Raw genomic sequence first — 25,762 nt, forward strand, 5'->3', positions numbered from 1 at the left:
CCCTTCTGCCCACCCCACCCCCACTGCCCCTGGTAACCACAGTCCAGTTTTCTCTGTCCATGTGTTGGTTTATATTCCACATATGAGTGAGATCATACAGTGTTTGTCTTTCTCTTTCTGGCTTATTTCACTTAACATAATACGCTCCAGGCCCATCCATGTTGTTGCAAATGGGACAATTTTGTCTTTTTTTATGGCTGAGTAGTATTCCATTGTATATATATACCACATTTTCTTAATCCAGTCGTCAGTCGAGGGACACTTAGGTTGCTTCCACTTCTTGGCTATGGTGAATAATGCTGCAATGAACATAGGGGTGCATAAGCCTCTTTGGATTGTTGATTTCAGGTGCGTTGGATAGATTCCCAGTAGTGGGATGGCTGGATCATAGGGCATCTCTATTTTTAATTCTTTGAGGAATCTCCATACCGTTTTCCATAGAGGCTGCACCAATTTGCATTCCCACCAGCTGTGTATGAGGGTTCCTGTTTCTCCACATCCTCTCCAACATTTGTTGTTTTTTGTCTTGGTGATTATAGCCATTCTAACAGGCGTGAGGTGGTATCTTAGTGTTGTTTTGATTTGCATTTCCCTGATGATTAGTGATGTTGAGCATCTTTTCATGTGCCTATTGGCCATCTGTATATCTTCCTTGGAGAAGTGTCTGTTCATTTCCTTTGCCCATTTTTTGATCGGGTTGTTTGTTTTTTTGTTGTTCAATTGTGTGAGTTCTTTATATATTATGGAGATCAACCCCTTGTCAGATGTATGTTTTGCAAATATTCTCTCCCAGCTGGTTGGTTGGTTGTTCATCTTGATTCTGGTTTCATTTGTCTTATAAAAGCTCTTTAATCTGATAAAGTCCCACTTGTTTATTTTTTCTTTATTTCCCCTAGTCAGGGTAGGCATGTCATCCCAAAAGATTCCTTTAAAACCAATGTCAAATAGTGTGTTGCCTATATTTTCTTCTATGAGTTTTGTAGTTTCAGGTCTCACCTTCAGGTCTTTGATCCATTTTGAGTTAATTTTTGTGAATGGCGATAGCACATGGTCCACTTTCATTCTTTTGCATGTGGCTGTCCAGTTTTCCCAACACCATTTATTGAAGAGACTTTCCTTTCTCCATTGCATGTTCTTAGCACCTTTGTCAAAAATTAGCTGTCCGTATATGTGTGGTTTTATTTCTGGGCTTTCAATTCTGTTCCATTGATCTGTATGTCTGTTTTTGTACCAGTACCATGCTGTTTTGATTACTATTGCTTTGTAGTATGTTTTGAAGTCAGGGATTGTGATGCCTCCTGCTTTGTTCTTTTTCTTTAGGATTTCTTTAGCTATTCGGGGTCTTTTGTTGCCCCATATAAATTTTAGTATTCTGTTTTCTATTTCTGTGAAGAATGTCATTGGGATTCTGATTGGGATTGCATTGAATCTGTAGATTGCTTTAGGTAATACAGACATTTTAACTATGTTTATTCTTCCAATCCACGTGCATGGGATATCTTTCCATTTCTTTATGTCATCATGGATTTCCCTCAATAATGTCTTGTAGTTCTCATTGTATAGGTCCTTCACCTCCTTGGTAAGATTTATTCCTAGGTATTTTATTCTTTTTGATGCAATTGTAAATGGTATTATCTTTTTGAGCTCTCTTTCTGTTAGTTCATTATTAGCATATATAAATGCAACTGATTTTTGTAGATTGATTTTTTACCCTGCAACTTTGCTGTAGTTGTTGATTGTTTCTAATAGTTTTCCAACAGATTCTTTAGAGTTTTCTATATATACAATCATGTCATCTGCAAATAGTGAGAGTTTCACTTCTTCCTTACCTATTTGGATTCCTTTTATTCCTTTTTCTTGCCTAATTGCTTTGGCCAAAACCTCCAGTACTATGTTGAACAGGAGTGGTGAGAGTGGGCAGCCCTGCCTCGTTCCTGTTCTCAGAGGAATGGCTTTCAGTCTTTCCCCGTTGAGTATGATGTTAGCTGTGGGTTTGTCATATATGGCCTTTATTATGTTGAGGTACTTTCCTTCTATTCCCATTTTATTGAGAGTTTTTATGATAAATGGATGTTGTATCTTGTCAAATGCCTTCTCTGCGTCTATTGAGATGATCATGTGGTTTTTATTCTTTGTTTTGTTGATGTGATGTATCTCGTTGATTGATTTGCGGATGTTGAACCATCCCTGCGTCCCTGGTATAAATCCCACTTGATCATGGTGTATGATCTTTTTAATGTATTGTTGTATTCGGTTTGCCAATATTTTGTTGAGGATTTTTGCATCAATGTTCATCAGCGATATTGGCCTGTAATTTTCTTTCTTTGTATTGTCTTTGTCTGGTTTTGGTATCAGGGTGATGTTGGCCTCATAGAATGATTTAGGAAGTGTTCCATCTTCCTCTATTTTTTGGAATAGTTTGAGGAGGATGGGTATTAAATCTTCTTTGAATGTTTGGTAAAATTCACTGGAGAAGCCATCTGGCCCTGGACTTTTATTTTTTGGGAGGTTTTTGATTACTATTTCAATCTCTTTACTTGTTATTGCTCTGTTCAGATTCTCCATTTCTTCTTGGTTCAATTTTGGGAGGTTGTATAAGTCTAAGAATTTATCCATTTCTTCTAGATTGTCCCATTTGTTGGCATATAATTTCTCATAGTATTCTCTTATAATCCTCTGTATTTCCATGGTATCCATTGTAATTTCTCCTCTTTCATTTCTAATTTTATTTACTTGAGCCTTTTCTCTTTTTTTCTTAGTAAGCCTGGCTAAGGGTTTGTCTATTTTGTTTATCTTCTCAAAGAACCAACTCTTTGTTTCATTAATCCTTTCTACTGTTTTTTTGGTCTCAATATCATTTATTTCTGCTCTGATTTTTATTATTTCTCTCCTTCTGCTGGCTTTGGGCTTTGTTTGTTCTTCTTTTTCTAGTTCTGTTAGGTGTAATTTAAGGTTGCCTATTAGGGCTTTTTCTTGTTTGTTAAGGTGGGCTTGTATCGCTATGAGTTTCCCTCTCAGGACCGCTTTTGCTGCATCCCATATGGTTTGATATGGCATGTTATCATTTTCGTTTGTTTCCAGATAGTTTTTGATTTCTCCTTTAATTTCATCAATGATCCATTGGTTGTTCAGTAGCATGTTGTTTAATCTCCACATTTTTGTCACTTTCCCAGTTTTTTTTTCATGGTTCATTTCCAGTTTCATAGCCTTATGGTCTGAAAAGATGCTTGTTATTATCTCAATCTTCTTAAATTTATTGAGGCTTGCTTTGTTTCCCAACATATGGTCTATCCTAGAGAATGTTCCATGCGCGCTTGAGAAGAATGTGTAGTCAGCTGTTTTTGGATGGAGTGCTCTGTATATGTCTACTAGGTCCATCTCGTCCAGTTTTTCATTTAAGTCTACTATTTCTTTATTAACTTTTTGTCTGGATGATCTATCCATTGCTGTAAGTGGGGTGTTAAGATCCCCTACTATTATTGTGTTGTTGTTGATTTCTCCTTTTAGGTTTGTTAATAGTTGCTTTATGTACATTGGTGCTCCTATGTTGGGTGCATATATATTTATAAGTGATACGTCTTCTTGATGTAGTGTCCCTTTTATCATTATATATTTCCCTTCTTTGTCTTTCTTAACCTGTTTTAACTTGAAGTCTACTTTGTCTGATATGAGTATGGCAACACCTGCTTTCGTTTGCCATTAGCTTGGAGTATTGTCTTCCATCCTTTCACTCTGAGCCTGTGCTTGTCTTTAGTGCTAAGATGTGTTTCCTGAAGGCAGCATATTGTTGGGTCTTGCTTTTTAATCCATCCTGCCACTCTGTATCTTTTGATTGGAGAGTTCAATCCATTTACATTTAGGGTAATTATTGATATATGAGGGCTTAATGTTGCTGTTTTGTCACTTATTTTCTGGTTCTTTTGCATTTCCTTTGTTTCTTGTCCCATTTGTTTTGGACTGCCAATTCCGTTTGGTTGTTCTGTCTTATGATTCTTCTAGTTTTCTCTTTGTTTATCATATGTGGTTTTGCTCTGATTATTTATTTAGTGGTTACCTTGAGGTTTGGGCAAAAAATCTTGTGTATGAGATAGTCCATTATCTGATAGCCTCCTATTTCCTTATACTAAGTCACTTCAGTCACTTTCCTCCTCCCCTTCTAAGTTGCTCTTGTTATACCTTATTCTATCTTGTGTTGTGGCTGTGTGTTTACAGTGATGAAGTTAAATTTATTTTTGGTGAATTTCTTCCTTTGATCTTTGAGTTTAGTATTTAAGTGGTTGCTAACCTATTCCGGTAAAGATCTACTATTTCTCTGATTTTGTCTACCTACTTTTCTCCTTCCTCCAAGCTTTGTGTTCCCTTTCTCTTCTTTTTTTCAGGCCTGAGGGCCTTCTTGAGTATTTCTTGTAGTGGGGGTCTCGTGGCCATGAACTCCCTTAGCTTTTGTTTATCTGGGAGAGTTACTATTTCTCCATCATATTTGAAGGATATTTTTGCTGGATAGAGTATTGCTGGCTGAAAGTTTTTGTCTTTCAGTATTTTGAGTATATCATTCCAGTCTCTTCTAGCCTGAAAAGTTTCTGTTGAGAAATCCGCTGAGAGCCTGATGGGAGTTCCTTTGTACATTATTTTTTGTTTTTGTCTAGCTGCCCTTAATATTGTTTCTTTGTCGTTGACCCTGGCTAGCCTTACCCCTAGGTGTTGTGGTTAAGGCCTTTGTCTGTTAATATATATAGGTGTCCTGTTGGCTTCGCTTACTGGTATTTCCTGCTCCTTCCCCAGATTTGGGGAATTCTCAGCTATTATTTCCTTGAATAGGCTCTCTGTTCCTCTTTCCCTCTCCTCTCCCTCAGGAATACCTATAATTCTTATGTTACATTTTCTAATAGAGTCAGATATTTCTCGGAGTCTTTCTTCATTTCTTTTTAGTCTTAGTTCTCTCTCCTCTTCCATCTGGAGTATATCTGTATTCCTATCCTCTAAAGTACTAATTCTTTCCTCCATATTGTCAGCTCTGTTCTTTCAAGATTCCAGATTCTCCTTTATCTCCTCCATTGTGTTCTTCATGTCCATCAGCACTGATTGGTTTTTCTTTATGATTTCAATCTCTTTTGTGAAGAAACTCCTAATCTCATTGAATTGTTTGTCTGTGTTGTCTCGTATTTCGTTGAGTGTTTTTATGATAGCTATTTTGAAATCTCTGTCATTTAGTTTATGGATTTCTGTGTCTTTGGGGTTGATTTCTGGGTGCTTGTCATTTTGTTTCTGGTCTGGTGATTTCATATATTTTTGCATTGTGGTTCCTGTGTTGGTTTTGTTTTTCCTCATCCTGGAAGTCTCTGGTTGCGATTTCCACCTGCCGCCACTGTCTGGTGGTAAAGGGCTGTGTAGTCTAAGCCCCCTGCGCTCTGCCCCGCTTTTTCTGCTGCGATCCGCAGTTTTGTTTTGTTTTTTCCCGCTGCGATCCACGGGTCCAGTTGTTTGATCTGGTCTGCCTCGGATCGCTAGGTCTGGTCTGGTCGAGCTGCAGAGTCCGGGTTGCAGGGAGGGGGGAGCTCTCTCTTTTGCCCTCTGGGTCCCTGACGTGGGAGGCTTCTCTTCTGCCCCTCTTTATCTGCTCTCTGGGGTGCTCAGATGTTGATGGTAGCCCTGTGGCTCCTCTGAGTCCTCTGTGCGGGAGTTTCCCACTGGCTGAGAGAGCCCGAAGAGCCACGGTTTCCCCGCCGAGGGCCACCCCTCCCCCCTCTCTGGGAGCCGCGCGGACCGGGATCGCTGATCTGATGGGGAGGGAGAGGAGTTCTCCTTACCTCTCCCCACTTCCTCCGGGGGCCCAGCACGTTCTGCTCTCAGATGTGCGGCAGTGTGGATCCCTCCGCTCTAGGTTTTCACTGTCTGGGATTCCGTTGTTGGTCTGTGACTGTTGCTTTTGTTGTATCTTGTTGGGGGAAGAGTTCACGGGAAAGCTTACTCCACCATGATGCTGACGTCACTCCGTGAGACCTTAATTTTATGTGAGAAATTCCTTTTCCTTTGCCGTAGAAGGAAACGAAGTCTAGTCAGAGGTGTGATGTCCCATCCCATTCACAGGTTCCGCCCACGCTCAGAGAGGGGATTCCACAGGGTGTGTGTGCATCATGGGGTGAGGATCTTGAGGACCGTCTGAGTTTTGCCTACTACACATGCTTTGGATAAAAGTGAGATGCTAAAAAAATTACTTGTGCAGGTTAGGTAAGAGAGAACTGTAAAGGATTGGGAGAAAAGCCTTGAAAGTCTAGAAGAATTCTATACTGAGATTGCTCACAAATTGCCCTTCAATTCTTGCTCCATTTAAAGAAACTGAGATGGAAATAGTGGATGCTTAATGAGGCTAGTGCATGCCGGAATGATGATGAGGAAAGAGTTAGTGGACTCATGAACAAAGAAAAGGCCCCGGCTTTCCATTAAAAGATGGGCAAACAGATATTTCTACTTTAATGTAAAGTGTCTTGTGTGTCTGATAAGAGGGCTTCTGTTGCACCTGCAGTTTTCAGAATGGATGCCTTGGGTGTCCACCACACCCCCTCCCCTCGCTGGCTGCTTGCTCTGGGAAGCCTTTTCTGACTCCCAAATGCTGACAATCAAGAGCATTTTTGTTTTTTCTTTGAATATCACTATGGACTCCTGTGTTTTTATTTACTTTTATTTACAGTCCAGTGCTGTTTTTATGTATTTTGAGGCTCAAAATTGTTCTAAATTTGGCCCGTAGAGTCCCCATTAGGTTGTGAACAACCACTTTTTTGGTGCAAACATAAGATATTCTAGGCTCATCTTGTCTGCCTCGGTGCTCAAGTTGGCCTTTTTTTCCAACCGCCTAGGTTTCATTTAGTCGGAAGTGGTATGTAGAAACCAATATCTCGGTGCTGGGTGTACTCGTTGCTGTCCCAGTGCCATTGATTCTAGGTCCTTTCCAAAGATAGAACAAGCAGATATATTCAAATATAAATTTATGTTGAGATTTCTAATTCAAATTGTTCTTAAAAATTTCCTTGATTTCATCTCTTTTACACTTAAAACCTTAGTTTCTAGTAACACTAACATACTTTATCATAAACATATGTTTTATTATATTAACATTGCTTTATTATACTATATAACATGAAATACTTTTAAAATTTTAATGTCAATATTATGATTATCAATAAGACCAATGAGAAAAGTTCAAGATTGTTTTCCCTTAGAGTATATCTGACTTAAGGGGTATAGTTCAAAAGGCTCTTGAAATACTTTTCTTTTTGATAAGCATAGGTTGATTTGCTTATTAACCAGTTGTAGGTTGTGCTTTTTTATGATTTAATTTTTGAAGATGAAAATATAGTTATATGTTTTAGAAGTTAAAATATATAAGGTTTACTCAAAATCTTGTTTTCATTCCTCTTTCCTGCGTTCCATTCATGTTGCCCTTCCCATCTACCCCTACATGATCATTGTCATTTGTTTCTGTTTTCTCTGTCTAGAGCACATGCGCTCCTGTGGCTTTTTTCTTGTATCTTATGTGAAAGTGAGCATAGTATATACACTATTATGCACTGTGCCTTTTTCACTTAACTGTATTTTTTGGGATATTTTCATTAAATGTTGAATGACTGAATAAATAAGAGGAAATGAGATTTTTTTTGTATCATTCTTTAAGAATTGCGTTGTGAGTATGATCACTCTGTAAGGTTATTTTATTTATCATTGCCAGCTTGCATTCACAAGAGATGGGCTTTGTGGTCTGTGGAATGAAATGGTTAAAGATGGAGAAATTGTGTATACTGGGACAGAATTAACCCAGAATGGAGAGCTTCCTCCTAGAAAAGGTAAGGGCCTTTAACTAGTATTTTTCACTTTGTAAAGACCTTTATAAATTGCATTTTGTAGAAATTTTGGAATGTGCTATAGGAATAGGAGTATCTGAGCATAACTCTTTGAAGTTTTGTTTTCACCTTGGTGATTCTTGTCTAAATGATAGTTAATATTATGAGCTGCCTAGATTTCATTGTTCTGTGTGAATTGAAGGCCTTTTCATTGGAAAACCACCTCACTCTGGTGTCCTTCCTCTGATGTCTCATTTGCAGCTTACAGGAGCTCCAGTTAATATTTCTTCTTTTAAGTTTTGAAATAAGTCTTGCCTTAGCTAACTATAATAAGTGATTATTATAAGATTGAGTGGATATAATTATTCCTGAAATTTGTCCTGTATGATTCTCCTGTGGGAGTGCATAGAACACTTTTTGGTAGCCTTTGGCCAATGGACTGGACTTGATCCCTTATTTTACTGTATCTTGTTGTCTATGCGAGGAAATAGCAGTGAACACTCTTATTTAGGCCAGTAGTTATAAAAACTCAAGACTCTGTCATTCAATTGTTCTTGACTTTGGCTGTGAATCAGAATCACCGTTCAGGCTTTAAAAAGAAATGGATGCCTGCGCCCACCTCAAACCTGTAGAATCTGAAAAGCCCCACTGCTGAAGTTTGTTAGTCCCACTGTTTGCAAGTCATCAAGATGGATAACAATGTTACTTTGGAAAGTAGTTCTTTTTCTCTTTGTAGAATGAATTGGAGGCTAATGTGCACTTGAAAATACATTGGAAAAACATTGTATCTGATTCAGATATACATAGCATGTATCTTTTCAGTTACAACTGAAACAACAGTTTAGTGGAGTTATCTCTTTTTTTCTGGTATTTTATTGTGAAAATTTCCACACGCACAGAACAACTGAAGATCTACGCAGCAAGCCGCACACCCACCCCCCAGATCCTACCACCAACGTTTCTCTCTACTTGTTTATCTCAGGGCTCCCTGGCTCTCCATCCTTCTGTCCATCAGTGTTTCTTTCCTGGCTCCCTTAGACACTTCTTGCATATCATTAACTCAACAGAATTCAGTTTTGTCTTTTGTCTTTAAGGTAAAATTTATACATAACGAAGTGCACATTTTTTTTGCTAAGGTTAAGTTTGGCACACTCCACTTCGGTGGCCCGGGTTCAGTTCCTGGGTGCGGACCTACACCACTCGTCTATCAGTGAAATGCATATACTTTAAGTTTACTATTCCACAAGTTTTGACAAATGTATTCTTTGTAACATAAACCTCTTTCAATGTTACTCTCACTCAGAAGGTTCCCTGGTACCCCTTCCTGGCCCATCACTGCCGCTAATGCCCAGAGGCAACCACTGGTCCACTCTCTCTACTGTTGATTAGTTTTGCGTGTTTTAGAACTTCATGTAAATGTAATCATGTAGTCATGTGTGCTCTTTTGTGTTGGGCTATTTTCGCTCTGTAATGTTTTAGCAGTTTCAGTAGTTCATTCTATATATTTTTAAGTTTTATACCTCATTTTCCCAGCCCTCCAGTATTTGTTAATGAATTAAAACAGTGTTTCCCAAAATGTTTTTTTGTGAAACGCTAGTTCTAAAAGATGCTCTTAGAAAAACTAATTACATGGAAAAATACAAAGTATATTTCCTATTCATTACATTTGATGAATATTTTTTGTTAATTTAAAAATCATGTGGTTAGAAAGCAAAGCATAATTGTTCTTTATGTAGGTCCCAACTGAATAGTTTTGGGGGGTCCTTTTTTGGCATTCAGTATAAGTTGCTATTTTTAGTGTGGCATGATGTGTACTTTCTATTATTAGTATTATTAGAAAATACTTTTTCACAGGTAAGTTTTACATACCAAATTCCATTTTTAAGACTATATACTTATATGTTGGTTGTATTATAGCCAATTGTGAGGAAAATACAGATTAGAGTAGAAGTTCCTTCAGTGCACAGTTGTCCTTGCTGTGAGTAGGGGTCGATTACTTTCTTCCACACACGACCACCCGAGAGTGGGTTCTTACTGTTGTCAAGCTTGATCCCTTCATGGTTTATTTCTGGGAAATACTGGCTTCTAATAATTGCACTTCCCCTGGGATAAACTTTCCTTACTTTCTTTTGCAATCACGTTTAGAATTTTCTGGTCCTACTGATGAGGAAAGAAAGTTATGTCCCAGGTAATAAGTTTCTGTGTTTACTTTTTCTGGGGCCTGCCCCACAGAAGACAGGCCTGGGATAAGGCTGGATTATAATCTTATACTTCTTCAGGTGAACATGTATTATTAACACCTTGTTTGGGGTTGTTTGTATTTATTATTTTGAGGGAAAGTGGAGGAGGGAATAAGATGTAAAGAAAGGAAAATTAGGAGGCTGCTAAAGATACACTAAGCTTATTTTTTATTTTTGTCTAGGGCTGGCCTTGTGTAAAGAATTTATCATGAGCTGTTTCGTTTATCATAAACCTTTTCAACCTATGCAGATAGTAGAAATAATATTAGCCAGTACTTTGCTTAGATGCTGTATCTTTTCTTGAAAGTATTTTCTCATTACTTCCTTTAATCCTCAACTCTACCTAGAAATGGAGGCTACAGTTTGCACAAATAACAGGGGCAGAGCTAGAAATTGAAGCCAGACATCTTGAAAAAGTTTCATTGCTATTTCCATTACACTACAAATGTAGTTTACTGACATCAGGACCAACTTTTTGTAGTTTCATGGAGCTTATTTTTTGGCTTTTTCTGACTTCATATGGTACATAAGTGGGTAATTGTTTTGAGTTTTTTTGGGGGGGGGTCAGGATTCTTTAGTTATTATGTGTTCTAATTTTAGGAGTGCAGAGGTGAGTTTTTGATTTTTTCTTTTGGAATGTGAATTTTTCCATTATGTCTTGTGCCAATTGACAACTTTCCTTCTGGTTTTATAGTTTTTCTTTGGAGCGTGTAAAAAAGCATTAAATGTGGCCTTTCCCTTCAAGTAACTAGTGATTATTTAGACAAAAAATGCGTCCACATACCAAGGTATATAACAGGATGGCAAAGACCTTGTGATGTCAGCCACACACAGAACTGGAGGAGTCCTGGGGTGGAGCATTTCCTGTGGTTTGCGCAGTCGTTAGGGAAACCTGGCCTGGGCTCGAGGGACAGTGGCCTGTGGGGTCACAAGGGAGAAGCGGGCACAGAGGGTTGGGAAAAGCAGAACTGGCAGTGGGTGTGCAGGGGTGACAGGGAGCAGTGAGCAGGGAGTAGCAGAAGTGTATTGGGCCAAACTGGAGGTAACCATACTCCTTTGAGTGCCCTGCTGCATCTAAATCCTGGAGGGTGCGCCTGCTGATGCAGTGGACCCAGGTAACATGTTTATACACTAAAGGTTAAAAGGCACGGCACAGAGGGCCATGAATGTTAGGAATAGTAGTCAGGTCTCTCTCCTCCTAACAGTGGGAGCTCAGAGAATTCTATCCTGATTCCTTAGCCCAAGAGTTCTCAAACTCTGTTGCTCATCAGGATCACCTGGGCTGCTCTTTGGTCAGACACCCTTGGCTGGCCCCACTCCTAGAGTTTCTGATTCTTTAGAATTGGAGTGGGGCCTGAGAATTAGGATTCCTACCATGTTTCCAATCCCACTGACGATGCTTGCTTTTCGAAGTGTGTGTCATGTCTGCACAGGCACAGTATTACGTTGGGAGCTAGAGACCCAGAGGAAAGGAAAAGTGCTCTTGAGCAAATAGAACATTAAAAAAACCAACAATATTCCAAAGCAAATGACCACAATTAAATTTCCCTCATAAATTTATTCTGTCCTCCATAATTAATTCTTTTTGCTTTGGATTTTGAGTTCTTTGTGGAAAGCTTAACCCACCCCTGAGAGTCTGCCCGGTATCTACTGGAAGCAGTGCTGTCAGCTTCTGCTAGAGTTTGTTCCCTATGGGATTGGTAACTCCATTGAGGCTCTGCGATTATTCTTGTTTGTTGAAGACCCAATTTCTAGCCTTTAGTTTTGGAAGGAAGCAGACGATAAGACTCAAGGCTCTGGTTAATTGATTGGTAACAGTATCAGAAAGGACAGGAATAAAATTCTTCACAGGGTGGGCTTCATGGCTGTTGGGTGAGGGTTTGGTCATTGTCCACCCTGGGGGTTAGAACATAGCAAGAGCAGCGAGACATGGATGCATCTCTAGGGCTCCCACTGTCCTGGGAAGTGCAGTGTGTTGTTCTACTTGTATGAAGTTAATCTACAGAGCATGAATTTTCTCTTTTTGATTTGCTGGCTCTTCTCATATTGTGGGCCTGAAGTACAGGGAAGCTCTAATGATAGCAGTGAGTTAATGAAGAAATAAGGAGCATCCCAACTGTACCTAGTTTTATTTCCAGCTTTTTCCTGCTTGGAAGTGTTGCATCATGAATTCCACAATGTGGGAGCTAGTAATTGTCATTCTGGTCCTGCAGGAAGTGCCAAAGACCATTTGGATGTAAAAACACTTTGACAGGGTCTGATCCTGGGAAGATGGCATCACACATCTTCCAGAGGAGGCTGACCTGGGCTTGAGAGAGGGATGGCTGTGCTGTGACTTCTCCAGGCTGGCTGTGGTCACAGAGAGGAAGCCCAGTCTGGTAGTTCAGGGCTCACACTTTTGTTTACTGATTAACTTTGTCAATTCTGACACATTTTTACAGGTTTTATAAACCAAGGCAGATAAAGTTCATTTTCCCTCAAATCCTCTACAATTTGCTGTATCCGCTTACTTGTCTCTTATATCTTCTTTCAGGTTTTGGCATAGCTAGATGTTTTTCGTTAAGACAAAAAGTACTATCTTCCTTGATAGAAACATTCATCATCTTGCATTCATATTTATATTTTTCTGCCACCATTCTTTCTGGTTTAATCTCAACCATCATCCATGTTAATTACAACTTTTACCCAAATTAAATAACTTCTAGTTCAATAGTATATGTTTTTTTCTGACATAAAATATATGTCATTTTTATGCACCAATCTGTAATTCTCCAACACCAGCTGAGTGTCTAGCAATTCAGTCCAATTCTAACACTTAACTGCTGGTGTTAGCTCAGGCCCCACAAATTAAGGACTTAGTCCCACAAGACTGCTTACACTTCAGATGCCAGCCGCAAATGTGGTTCTCAGACTACTCACACTTCTGCCTGGCTGACTACAAATTCAGGGGTTTCCATGACCCCCTCAGATTCAATAATTCACTACGACTCACAGAATGCAGGAAAACACTTAATGTTTATTGGTTTATTATAGAGGATACAACTCAGGAACAACCAAATGGAAGAGATGCATTGGGCAAGGTATTGGGGAAGGGGCTCAGAGCTTCCATGTCCTCTCTGGGCCCTCCACCCTCCCAGCACATCCGTGTGTTCACCAACCTAGAAACTCCCCAAATCATGTTATTCAAGAGTTTTTATAATTTAGTCTCCAGCCCACCCTCCCCTTTCTGGAGGTCAGGGGGTGGGGCTGATAGTTCTCTCCCTCTAATCACTGATTGGTCTTTCTGATGACCAGCCCACACCCTGAAACTATCTAGAGGTACCACCTTGAGTCAGCTCATTAGCATAAACTCAGGTGTGGTGGAAAGGGGCTCATTATGAATGACAAAAGACACTCTTAGACACTCCTGTCCTCAGTAAATTCCAAAGGTTTTAGGAGCTCTGTGCCGGGAACTTGGGGCAAAGATCAAATATATATTTTTATCATACCACAGATAAAAAAGTGGTAAGGAGGTGTTAGAGCATTTTAGCAGAGCTCTGGAGCCCACATTGTAAGAGCCCCGTTTTACATATTTAACGGGCAAGAAGAACGTGCTCATTAAGAGGTGCAAAGATGTTTTTGCATCTTGCCATGGCGGTAGCAATGGGAGACAAAGCCATGTGTGCATGTGTTTGTTAACCTGTGCTTGGTGACTGATGATCTAGTATTTTCTCTGCATTTGTTCAGGGGTTCACAGATTAGCTATTGATTAAATCAATTTAATATTGGGCCAGTGTCTTTAAGTTAATGAAAGACTTGAACCTTGCTTTTAAGCTAATATACTGCAGAACAACATGATTTTTGTTAACACAAAAAACTTTGTCAGAATTTTGTAATTCAGTTAGAGTCTGTAATCTTTCAGTTTCACTGTCTTAAAATGTGGAAGTCATGTCAAAAAAAAGTTACCTGATGAGTAAAACTCATAGGAAATTTAGAAAATTTGCATTAACTAGGCTTTCTTTGAGAAAAGAAGCCCAAGGCTCAGAAAACATGTATGCTGTGTTATATGCCACACTGTTAGCACATCGGGGAATGGATTTAGTGCTGTTTGTAACCAGTTTTCAGGTCAGTCTGATTTCTCCAAGGATTCACTTGAATTATGTGAATTTAGATTTATATGTAAAAATGCTTCAAAGTTAGCAGTTTCTGAGAGATTTCTTTTTTCTTTTCCCCAGCTTTATTGACAAATAATTGACAAATATCATTGTGTAAGTTTAAGGTGTACAGTGTGATGATTTAATGTACATATATATTGTGAAATGATTACCCCAATAAGGTTACTTAACACCTTCATCACTTTGCATGATTACCATTGTTTGTGTGTGGTGAGAACATTTAAGATTTACTCAGCAAGTATACAAGATTCTGTTGTTAACTATGTCACCATGCTGTACATTAGATTCCCTATATCCTATTCCTCTTATAACTAGAAGTTGGTACTCTTTGACTAACATCTCCCCATTTCTGCTACACCCCAATCCCTGGTAACCACCAATCTGCTGTCTATGAGTTTGGCTTTTTTAGATTTCAGATGTAAGTGGATCATACAGTACTTGTCTTTCTCTGTCTGACTTATTTCACTTAGCATAATGTCCTAATCATCCATATTCTCTAGAGGGCAGGATTTCCTTCTTTTTTATGGCTAAATATCATATATATATATATATAAATAAATCACATTTTCTTTATCCATTCATCTGTAGATGAACACTTAGGTTGTTTCCATGTCTTGGCTATTGTGAATAATGCTGCAGTGAATATAGGGGTGAATACAGGGGTACAGGTATCTTTTTGAGATAGCGGTTTCATTTTTTTTTTGATATATACCCAGGAGTGGGATTGCTGGATCTATTTTTAAGTTTTTTGAGGAACCTCTTACTGTTTTTCACAGTAGCTATACCACTTTACATTCCTACCAACAGTGTACATGGGTTCCCTTTCTGAGAAGTGTTTTTTCTCTCCCCCTTAAAAGACTAACCACTATTTAAGTATCAGAAATTTATTTCTGAGCCAGTCCTGATGGCCTAGAGGTTAAAGTTTGACACTGTCACCGCTTCGGTGGCCTGGGTTTATTTCCAGGTCACGGAAGCATACCACCTGTCTGTCAGTTGCCATGCTGTGGTGGTGGCTCACATAGAAGAACTGGAAGAACTTGCAACTAGGGTATACAACCATGCACTGGGGCTTTGGGGAGGAACAAAAAAAGAGGAAGATTGGCAACAGATGTTAGCTCAGGGTGAATCTTTCCCTGCAAAAAAAAAAAAAAAATTATTTCTTTTCTGGGGATTCTTGAGTTCCATCTTATTAGATTATATAAGCCTTTGTTTTTATTTTTAAACAAATTAGATAGGAGTGCCACCAGATTTAGTAGACTTCATAGTTAGTTTAATAATTCCTTACATAATTATTAAATTGTAAGAAAATTATTGTATGTAAGAAAGTACACATATACAATGAAGGGTGCTTATAGTGATATTTTATATCAAAGGTCTGCTGGCTGTATAGGATTTTCTATTGAATGAGTCTGAATTATTTTTAATCATCTGAAGTTCCTCCATGGTCTCATCCACCCCAAAACATATCTGGTCAGAATTTTGGTGTTTGGTCTTGCAGTTGGCTGTGAGGTGGAGAGGCACACAGACTTTGGGGCCAACAGTGGGGTGGCTCTCCTTACCAGCCCAGGGCTTTTGGCAAGATATATGCTCTGTGCACTCGCTGGGTGGTAAGAAAGGCATTTCAGCAAGCTTGTGATGCCTCACTAGTAAGATGCACTATTATTTACCACCAGGAGAGAATATGCTGCCTGTAAATCTGATGCACCTTGATTTGACATGCTGAACTTTGGAAAAGGTGCATCTCAGGATTGGTGAAACACACACCTACTTCATGGGGTTGTAGGGTTGATTAATGAGTTGATTATGATTTATGACGTGTGCAGAACAGTGCCTGGTTCCAAGTCTGTGCTACTTAAGGGTTTGTGGTTCTCATAGTGGTTGTTTAAGTGCAGGCAGAAGTGTCAGTGTCCTGTCTCTTCATAGGTTCTCTGGTCCTTGTGAGTCCCTGCGCTGAACCCAATGCCTGGCACATAGGAGGTACCAGTACCTAGGATGAATGATGTCCACATTCCCATGTTAAATCAGCTTGTGAAGGAACACGCCTGCCTGAGAGACTGGAATTCCTGTTTTTGATAAGAGGAATTGCAGCAGGAATGAATGAAAATCTTTTATATCACATATTTATTTTCAAATTCAGTGTTAGAACTTTTTAACATTTTTACCTTATTAAAAAATACTTATATTGCATGCCCAGGTTATAGCATTCACCAGCTTACACCGAGTTTTCGGTAAAGTGAGTGCCTTCCCAATCCTGTTCTCCAGACACCTGCTTCTTTTTTTCCTTCTCGGGGGAATTGTTACTAGTTTTAATATCTTTCCAGACATAATATATGGGTATATAAGTACCTATATGAAACACACACACTTTATTTTAAATAAAAATTAAAGCCTTCTAGGGTGTGAGGTACACTAGAATTTAGGAGAAATGTACAACAGAGTGTAACAGTACAGCATTTAGAGTCTAACCCTCAGTCTCTGGCTTGACTTTATTTTATCCTTCTTTGAAATCGGTGAATTTACCCCTCCTGGGCCCTGCTGTGTTGAGTCGAGGAGAGATGAGTGAGTGGGTGAGAGGCACAGCCCAGACTGCAGCAGCCCTGCGCACTGTGGGTGAGCTGCTGGGGCCATGGGTCATCGTGGTCATTGCTGTGGAATCGTAGCTTCCTCCTTGCTCCCGGTGTCAGCCCTTCCAGGTCCTTCTCCACACTGCAGTCCCAGGAACTTCTCTCAAATGCACTCTCCCCTTGGGAGACTCAGTGAGTTGTGCAGTGTGTGGGTCATTCATTCATTCACTCACTGATTTACAGACTCATTTGGCTCGTTGGGGGTCCTCCTGTGTTGGTGAGGGTGGTTGTAGGCACTGGGATGTGGTGGTGAATGAGCCAGGCATGGATCCTGCTTTCTTGGAGCTTACATTCTAACTGGGACTACCGATATAAAGCAGAGTGGCAGCATGAAGAAAATAGGTATGAAGAAAACAGAACAGGGTGATGCGAGAAGCTGCCAGGGAGGGTCCCTGAGATCAGGTGCCAAGGACCCTTCTTTTCACACTCACATCCCTCACCCTGCCGGTGACAACTCTGTTATCAGCCATGACCTGTCAGGACAGGCTCAGTTGTTTTCCCTGTACCCCCCAAACTGGACAAGGTACTGGCACACAGAAGGGATCCAGTAAGTGTTTGTGTCATGAGTTGGTTGTGTCATGAGTTGTCTCCTGACTTGTCATGGCTTTAGGCCGACTTGGTCTGTGCAGATTCCTCTGAGGAGATTGGGACACTGAAGATGAGTGTCCTTTTATGTGTCAGTCAGGTGGATACTTTGAGCTTGTTTTACTCTATTATCTTTAATTTTATTTCTCCATCTTTTTAGATCCCATTGTTGATTTGATGAATCACTTGTTATTTTTCATTTGAGAATTAAATTTCCCTGTTACATGAATACAGGCATATTTTTCCTTAATCTGCTGCTAAAATCTTTGAGTTGTTTGTGAGGTTGCCATGTTACCAGTACTACATCCGTAATAAAATGAGCTAGACATAGTAAATATTGCACTGTATCTTTGTAATGCAGTTGAGTCAAGGAAAATTTGAATGGCCAGTTCTATGTTGGTGTTCCATTGGAAAGTTTTCTCAACTAAAATCTCTTAAAAATTGTACTTGTACTCATTTGTAAATAGAAAAAAAAATTGCAGTGTCATACAAAAACAAATATAGTATCTCTTTTTAACAAATATTTGATTAATTGGGACCCTTAGTGTGATGGTTAATTTTTTTTTAAATTTTTTATTGACGTCATAATAGTTTATAACATTGTGAGATTCCAGTTGTACATTGTTATTTGTCAGTCACCATATAAATGCGCCCCTTCATCCCTTGTGCCCACCCCCCCAACTCGCTTCCCCCTGGTAACCACCAAACTGTTCTCTCTGTCCATGTGTTAGTTTATATTCCACATATGAGAGAGGTCATACAGTGTTTGTCTTTCTCTGTCTGGCTTATTTCACTTAACATAATACCCCCCAGGTCCGGTGTGATGGTTAATTTTATGTATCAACTTTACTGGGCCATGGTGCCCAGATATTTGGTCAAATATTATTCTAGGTGTTTTTTGGATGAGATTCACATTTAAATCCATGGACTTTAAGTAAAGCAGATTACCCTCCAAAATGTGGGTGGGCCTCATCCAATCAGTTGAAGAGTCAGACTAGAAAATAGTCTGACCTCCCTCCAGCAAGAAGGAATTCTGCCTCCAGATTGCCTTTGGACTAAAACTGTAACATCAGCTGTTCCCTGGGTTTCCACTGCTGGTCTGCCCTGCAGATTTTGGACTTGCACTTCCACAGTTGTGTCAGACAATTCCTTATCTCTCTCTTTCTCCCTCTACACATTCTGTTGGTTATGTTTCTGTAGAGAACCCTGACTAATACTTAGTTACCTGTAGTGTTTTTCCTCCAGTCTATTTTTGAGAAGCAAATGATAGTGAACAATCTTGCTTAAAGGTAGTGATTAAAGTAAAAACAAAACACAAGTGAACCTTATTGAACAGTGGAATGCAGGTGACCCTGGGCTGTCGTTGCAGGTGCATCCCTCCCACTGTGGCCCCCTGCCCCCCCTGGGGGGAGCCACACAGAGCAGGTGCCTCCTACCTCTCTAGGCTGCTGTTCCTCTCAGGCCCCGAGCCTTCCCACCTTGGCACTCCTCCTCCTTGTAGGTCCTAGAGACAGTGCTTTGAGTGGAAATCACTTTGGGTGGTTTGTAAAAACTCCTCACCGTAACTGGACAGGAATGTCTTAAAGTCCCGAGGTCACCCAGTCCTAGTTCCGTCCTCAGAGACCAGGTGGCAGAGCACCTGGAATCTGCTCTCCCCTTCAGTGGCCCCTCATGGTATTGCCCTGGGGCCTTAGGAAGGTCAGCTCCCCTGCTTTTTTCCCTTCCCTCCAGCTTTCCGTAATTTGCAATGTGTTTGGGCAGTTTGTGTTCTATTTGTTTTCTCTCAAAACTATGAACCCTGCATTGATGAAAAGACAAATACTGAAGCTAATGTGTGTGTTGTCTTTGAGCTGGTTGTGCTAATTATTCTTCTTGGTTGTTGTCATAACCTCCAGTGACTTCATCCTGCCTGTACTATTGTAAGTGCTCTCATTTATGCTCCTGAGAATAAAACTTGAGATGTGCTTAGTGATGCTTCTTGGCTGCTTGCTGGGGACTGTCAAGGCTTTTTATCCTGGACAAGAGATTATATGACCAGTGTACTGCGTTTAAAATGAGAATTTTGCATTCTGTTTGTTTGTTTGTTTTCTGGGAAAGATTCGCCCTGAGCTAACATCTGTTGCCAATCTTCCTCTTTCTTTTTTTTTTTTCCTTTCCTCTCCAAAGCCCCAGTACATAGTTGTATATTCTAGTTGTAAGTCATTCTAGTTCTTCCATGTGAGCCGCTGCCACAGCATGGCTACTGACAGACGAGTGGTGTGGTTCTGCGCCCAGGAACCAAACCCAGGCTGCCAAAGCAGAGTGTGCTGAACTTTAACCACTAGGCCATCAGGGCTGGCTCGCATTCATTTATTATTTGTAAAATTTATAGATGATGTAGATCAGGGGTTGGCAAACTTGCTGTAAAGGGCCAGGTAGTAAATTTTTAAGCTTTATGGACTATAAATATGGGGTAACTTTGGGACCCTGCTGCTGTTGTGCCGAAGCAGCCACAGAGAAAACTAAGCGAATGGATTAAAACTTTTATTAATGGCACTGAAGTGTGAAATTCATATGATATTCATACCACAAAATATTCTTTTGATTATTTTTCAAACATTTAAAAATGTAAAATCTTTTCTTAGCTTTCGGGCCTGACACAAACTGGCCTCAGGCTGGAGTTGGCCCTTGGCCTTGTCAGTGGACCTCATGGGCAGAGCAGAGCCCAGCAGTTAGAGCCAGCACCATGTTCTAGCCCGAGCTTGTGTCCCTGGCAGGACCTACTCTGTGAGGCACAGTTTCTACATCTGTGAACTAGAGAGGTTGTTTGTAAAGATTAAAAAGGATAATGTCCTGTTGTTTGGCCAGTTGCTTTGTGTAGTACGTGTTAAGCTTATTTTCACTTTCCATTAGCTGCTTCCTTTTTTTCCCCCCTACTTAATGTCCTACTTTTTTGAGTATGATTTCTAAATTAAATATATCTCCTTTCTTAAGATTCTGCTTTGTTTTCACACTTCCCATGTTATTAGGTTAAAATAAGTGGCTAAATCAGACATTTAAATTTGTGTTTAGTTTCTTAGGTCAAGATAGGTGATTATCTGTTGCAGAACAGGAACCTGATCTTGCCTCACTTGTAGTACATTTCCTAGTGAGTCTCCCTGGCCTGAGGCCATGCCTCACTCCAGCCTTCAGGTCCCCGTTTATTGCCTGAAATGCTTCTTCTAGACTCTCTTCCAGCTGTCCTCCCTGGTCCTTGATATAGCACTCAGCACCCTTGCCAAAGTCTGATTCATATTGATTAGTTATGCATGTGATATGGCTTTTCTAGAGGTTCTTTAGGGCTGTAGAAGGTATCTTTTACTTTTGTATAAAAGTGTTTTCCATGGTACTTTGAATGTGCTGGGTGATTAATATATGTTTGTTGAACTTAATTAAAATTTTACTGTAATTTTAGTTTTAAAACTAAACATTTAAAAAGTTTTTATTTTTTTAAATTATGTAGTACAATTTATTCCTTTTAGGTGTCCAATTCAGTGAATTTTAACCAATATATAAATTCATATAACCACCACCATGATCACAGTTCAGAACACTTTCATCACCCCAGAAAACTCACTTGTGTTGCTCCTTTATGTCACACATTCCCCCAACCCCTAGTCCCTGGCAACCACTCATCTGTTGTCCATCACTGTGGTTTTATCTTTTCAAGAAGGTTGTATAGGTAGAATTATACATTATGTAACTTTTTGAAACTGGCTTCATTTACTTGCCAGTTATATCTTTGAGGTTCATCCACATTGTTGTGTGTATTAATAGTTCTTTCTATTGCTGAGTCTTATTCCATCATTTGAATGTACCACAGTGTGTTTATCTATTCACCTACTGAAGGACATTTTTGTTGTTTACATTTTTTGGTAATTATAATAATGCTGCTATGGACATTCTTGTACAGATTTTTCATGAATATAGTTTCCATTTCTCTAGGATAAGTACCTAGTAGTGTGATTGCTGGGCCATATGGTAAGTGTATGTTTCACTTTACACAAAACTGCCAAACTGTTTTCCAAAGTGGCTTGATCATTTTGCATTCCCACCAGCAATGTGTGACAGTGCCTGTTGCTCTGTATCCTTGTCAACACATGGTATTATCACCATTTTTTATTTTAGCCATTCTTATAATATAGGAATCTCATCATGGTTTTAATTTGCGTTTCCTTAATGGCTAATGATGTGGAATACCTTTTCATGTGCTTCTTTGCCACTCTTATATCCTGTTTTTTATACTTTGTATTCTCATTACAGGTTGTTTGTTGGATATGTGATTTGTAAATATTTTCTCTGTCTATACCTTGCTTTTTCATTCTCTTAATAGTGTCTTTTACAATTTTTTCTTTTATGAATTGTGCTTTTGGTCTCATGTCTAAGAATTCTTTTGCCTAGTGCTTGGTAACAAAGATTTTCTCCTGTGTTTTCTTCTTCTTTTTTTTTTTTTAATGTATTTTTATTTATTTATTTTTTTTGTGAGGAAGATCAGCCCTGAGCTAACATCCATGCTGATCCTCCTCTTTTTGCTGAGGAAGACCGGCTCTGAGCTAACATCTATTGCCAATCCTCCTTTTTTTTTTCCCCCCAAAGCCCCAGTAGATAGTTGTATGTCATAGTGGCACATCCTTCTAGTTGCTGTATGTGGGACATGGCCTCAGCATTGCAGGATAAGCAATGCGTCGGTGCGCGCCCAGGATCCGAACCTGGGCCGCCAGTAGCGGAGCGTGTGCACTTAACCGCTAAGCCACGGGGCCAGCCCTCCTGTGTTTTCTTCTAAGAATTTTAGAGCTTTACGTTTTATTCTTAGATCTGTGGCTCATTGTGAGTTAATTTTTGTATAAGGTATAAGGTTTGAGTTGAACTTATTTTTTATTTTTGCATATGGGTATCCAGTTGTTCCAATACTGTCCTTTCTCCATTGAATTGCTTTTGTACCTTTGTAAAAAATCAGTTGACTCAATTTGTGTGGGATTATTCCTGGACTCACCAGTCTGTTTCTGATAGGTGTTTATCCCTTTGCTAATGCCGCACTGTTTGATTACTGTGGCTTTATATAGTAAGTATTAAAATTGGTTTGTGTGATTCCTCCAACTTTACTGTTCATTTTCAAAATTGTTTTATCTATTTCCTTTGTCCTTATATATAAATTTTAGAATTAGCTTACCTAATATCTACAAAAAAATCTTGCCGGGTTTTTGATTGCTATTCTGTTAAGTCTATAGGTCAGTTTGGGAAGAATTAACATCATTACTGTGTTTTGTCTTTAAATTCATGAACATGATATATCTCCATTTGTTTAGGTGGGGTTTTTTTTTTTTTTTTTTTGTGAGGAAGATCAGCCCTGAGCTAACATCCGTGCTAATCCTCTTTTTGCTGAGGAAGACCCGCTCTGAGCTAACATCTCTTGCCAATCCTCCTCCTTCCCCCCCCCCGCCAAAGCCCCAGTAGATAGTTTTATGTCATAGTTGCACATCCTGCTAGTTGCTCTATATGGGACGTGGCCTCAGCATGGCCGGAGAAGCGGTGCGTCGGTGTGCACCCTGGATCCGAACCCCGGGCCGCCAGTAGCGGAGCGCGCACACTTAACCGCTAAGCCACGGGACCGGCCCTAGGTGGGGTTTTATTTCTTTCATCAAGATTTTGTACTTTTCAGCATGCAGTACCTAAACATATTTTGTTAGTATTATACCTAAGTATTTACTTCTTTTGGAGCTATTGTAAATGTATTTAAAAAATTTTTGGTTTCCAACTGTATGTTGCTATTATATCGTATACACTCTACAATATATCTATTATGTAGAAAATTTTGTGTAGCTAGTATTATGTATTGCATTTGTGTGTTGACTTTGTCTCCTGTGACCTTGCTAAACACATTAGGAGGTCTTTTTTGTAGATTTCTTGGGATTTTCATAAAGACAATCATGTTGTCTGCAAATAAGAAAGGTTTTTATCTTTTCTTCCAGTGTGTATGCATTTTTTTCCTTCTCTTATTCCATTAATTAATAGGACTTCCAGTAGAGTATCAAACAGGAGTGGAGAGAATGGACATCCTTGCCTTGTTATTGATCTTAAGGGAAAAGCCTTCAGCTTTTTACTGTTAAGTGTGATGTAAACTGTAGGGTTTTGTAGATTCTGTTTATCAGGTTGAGGAAGTTCCCACCTATTCCTAATTTGTTGAGAATATTTATCCTGAATGGATGATGTATATTGTCAAAAGCTTTTTATACGTCAATTGATAGTATCAAGCAATTCATCTTATTTACATGAGGGATTACAGTGATTGACTTATGAATATTGAGCCAGTATTGTGTTCCTGGGATAAACTCCTCTTGGTTATGGTGTATTATGCCTTTTACGTATTGCAGGATTTGATTTGCTAATATTTTGCTGAGAATTTTACATCTATGTTCATGAGGGATGTTTATCTGTAACTGTATTTTTTGTATTCTTGTTTGTCTGGTTTTGGTGTTGGGGTAATATTGGTTTTGTAAAGTGAGTTGGGAAATGTTCCTCCTTATTTTCTGGAAGAGATTGTGTAGAGTTGGTGTTATTTTTTCTGTAAATGTGTGGTAGATTTCTGTAAATGTTGGTAGAAGGTGAAACCTTCTAGGTCTTGAGGTTTCTTTTTTGAAAGGTTTTAAACTCTAAGTTAAATTTCTTGAACAGTTACTACACTATTCAGCTTACCCATTTCTTCTTGGGTTGAGTTTTGGTAGTTTGTCGCTTTGAGGAACTGGTCCATTTCCTCTAAAAGTTGTTGAATGTATGTGTTTAGAGTTGATGTAGTATGAATATCTGCAGGGGCTGCAGAGATAACCCCTCTTTCATTCCTGATATTTGTAATTTGTGGCTTTTCTCTTTTTTTCCCCAACAGTCTTGTGCAAGGTTTATCAGTTTTATTGATCTTTTCAACAAATCAGCTCTTAGTTTCGTTTATTTTTTTTTCTATTTTTCTGTTTTCAATTTCATTGATTTCTGTTGTTATTTCTGTTGTTCCCCTCCTACTCCTTGCTTTGGGTTTATTTTGCTTTTCTCTTTCTAGTTTCTAAGGTAGAAGTTTAGATGGTTAACTTGGCATCTTTTTTTCTTTGCCAGTATAAGCATTTAATGTTACAAATGTCCCTGTAAACACTGTTTTAACTGCACCCTGCAAATTTTAATGTTTCATTTTCATTCAATTAAAAATATTTTCTAATTTCTCTTGTGACTTCTTCTTTGACCTGTGCATAACTTTGAAATGTGTTGTTTAATTTCCAAGTCTTTTGAGATTGTCTTGTTATCTTTCTGTTATTGATTTCCGGTTTAATGTCATATAGTCAGAGCACATACTTAGATGATTAATTGCAATTCATTTAAATTTGTTAACATTTGTTTTATGACCCAAGATGTAGTCTGTCCTGGTGAATATTCAATGTGTACTTTAAAAAGAATGTATATTCTACTGTTGTAGGGTGGCTCATTGTATAAAATGTTGATTACATCCATTTTCAGGTTGTAATCATTCAGGTTGATGATCCTGATGTTCAGTTCTTTGTTATTGCTGGCTTTCTTTCTGCTTGCTCTGAGAGAGTAGTGTTGGTATCTCTCATATAATTGTGGATTTGTCCATCTTTCCTTTCAGTGTTTTGTGTGTTTTAAGGCTTTATTACTGACTTCATGTAGGTGTAAGGTTGTTATTTTTTTTCTGTGTGACTTTACCCTGTGTTATTATGTCATATTTCTGGTAATTTTCTTTGCTCTGGAGTCTGTTTTCTGTGATATTAATATAGCCATTTCAACTTTCTTTTGATTAGTGTTTCTTGGTATATATTTTTTTCTATCCATTAATTTTTTTGTGTGTATGAGGAAGATTGGCCCTGAGCTAACATCTGTTGCCAGTCTTCCTCTATTTTGTATGTGGGTCACTGCCACAGCATGGCTGATGAGTGGTGTAGGTCCATGCTTGGGCTCTGAACCTGCAAACCTAGGCTGCCGAAGCAGAGCGCACTGAACTTAACCATTACACTGTGGGGCTGGCCCCTAGTTAGTTTTTTTTATTGAGGTAACATTGATATATAACATTGTATAAATTTCAGGTGTACATCGTTATATTTTGCCTTCTATATAGACTACATCATGTCCTCTACCAAAAGTCTAGTTGCCATCTGTCTCCGTATACATGTGCCCCTTTACCCTTTTTGCCCTCCCTCCCCCCTGGCTTTCCCCTGGTAACCACTAATCTGTTCTCTGTATCTATGTGTGCATTTATTTATCTTCCACATATGAGCAAAATCATGCAGTCTTTGTCTTTCTCTGTTGGA

The 25,762-nt window shown here is 39.1% G+C and overlaps 1 protein-coding gene across 11 annotated transcripts in view; it reads left to right on the forward strand.

Moving 5' to 3' along the window:
* Positions 1-25,762, forward strand: part of HERC2 (HECT and RLD domain containing E3 ubiquitin protein ligase 2) — a 236,909-nt gene that overhangs the window by 10,227 nt on the left and 200,920 nt on the right. For 9 of the 11 annotated variants that reach the window (XR_015551576.1, XM_087428792.1, XM_087428797.1 and 6 more), the window contains one exon: positions 7,724-7,838. The exons of the other annotated variants lie outside the window; for them this stretch is intronic. Coding sequence is in view for 8 of the 9 variants with exons in the window: in XM_087428792.1 (XP_087284918.1) it covers positions 7,724-7,838 (115 nt within the window). In the remaining variant the exon portion in view is untranslated. The remainder of the gene's footprint in view (positions 1-7,723; positions 7,839-25,762) is intronic. 11 annotated transcript variants of the gene reach the window in all.

This window comes from Ceratotherium simum, chromosome 3 (assembly GCF_057802395.1).
Source record: "Ceratotherium simum simum isolate JZ-2026a chromosome 3, ASM5780239v1, whole genome shotgun sequence".
Taxonomy (NCBI): domain Eukaryota; kingdom Metazoa; phylum Chordata; class Mammalia; order Perissodactyla; family Rhinocerotidae; genus Ceratotherium; species Ceratotherium simum.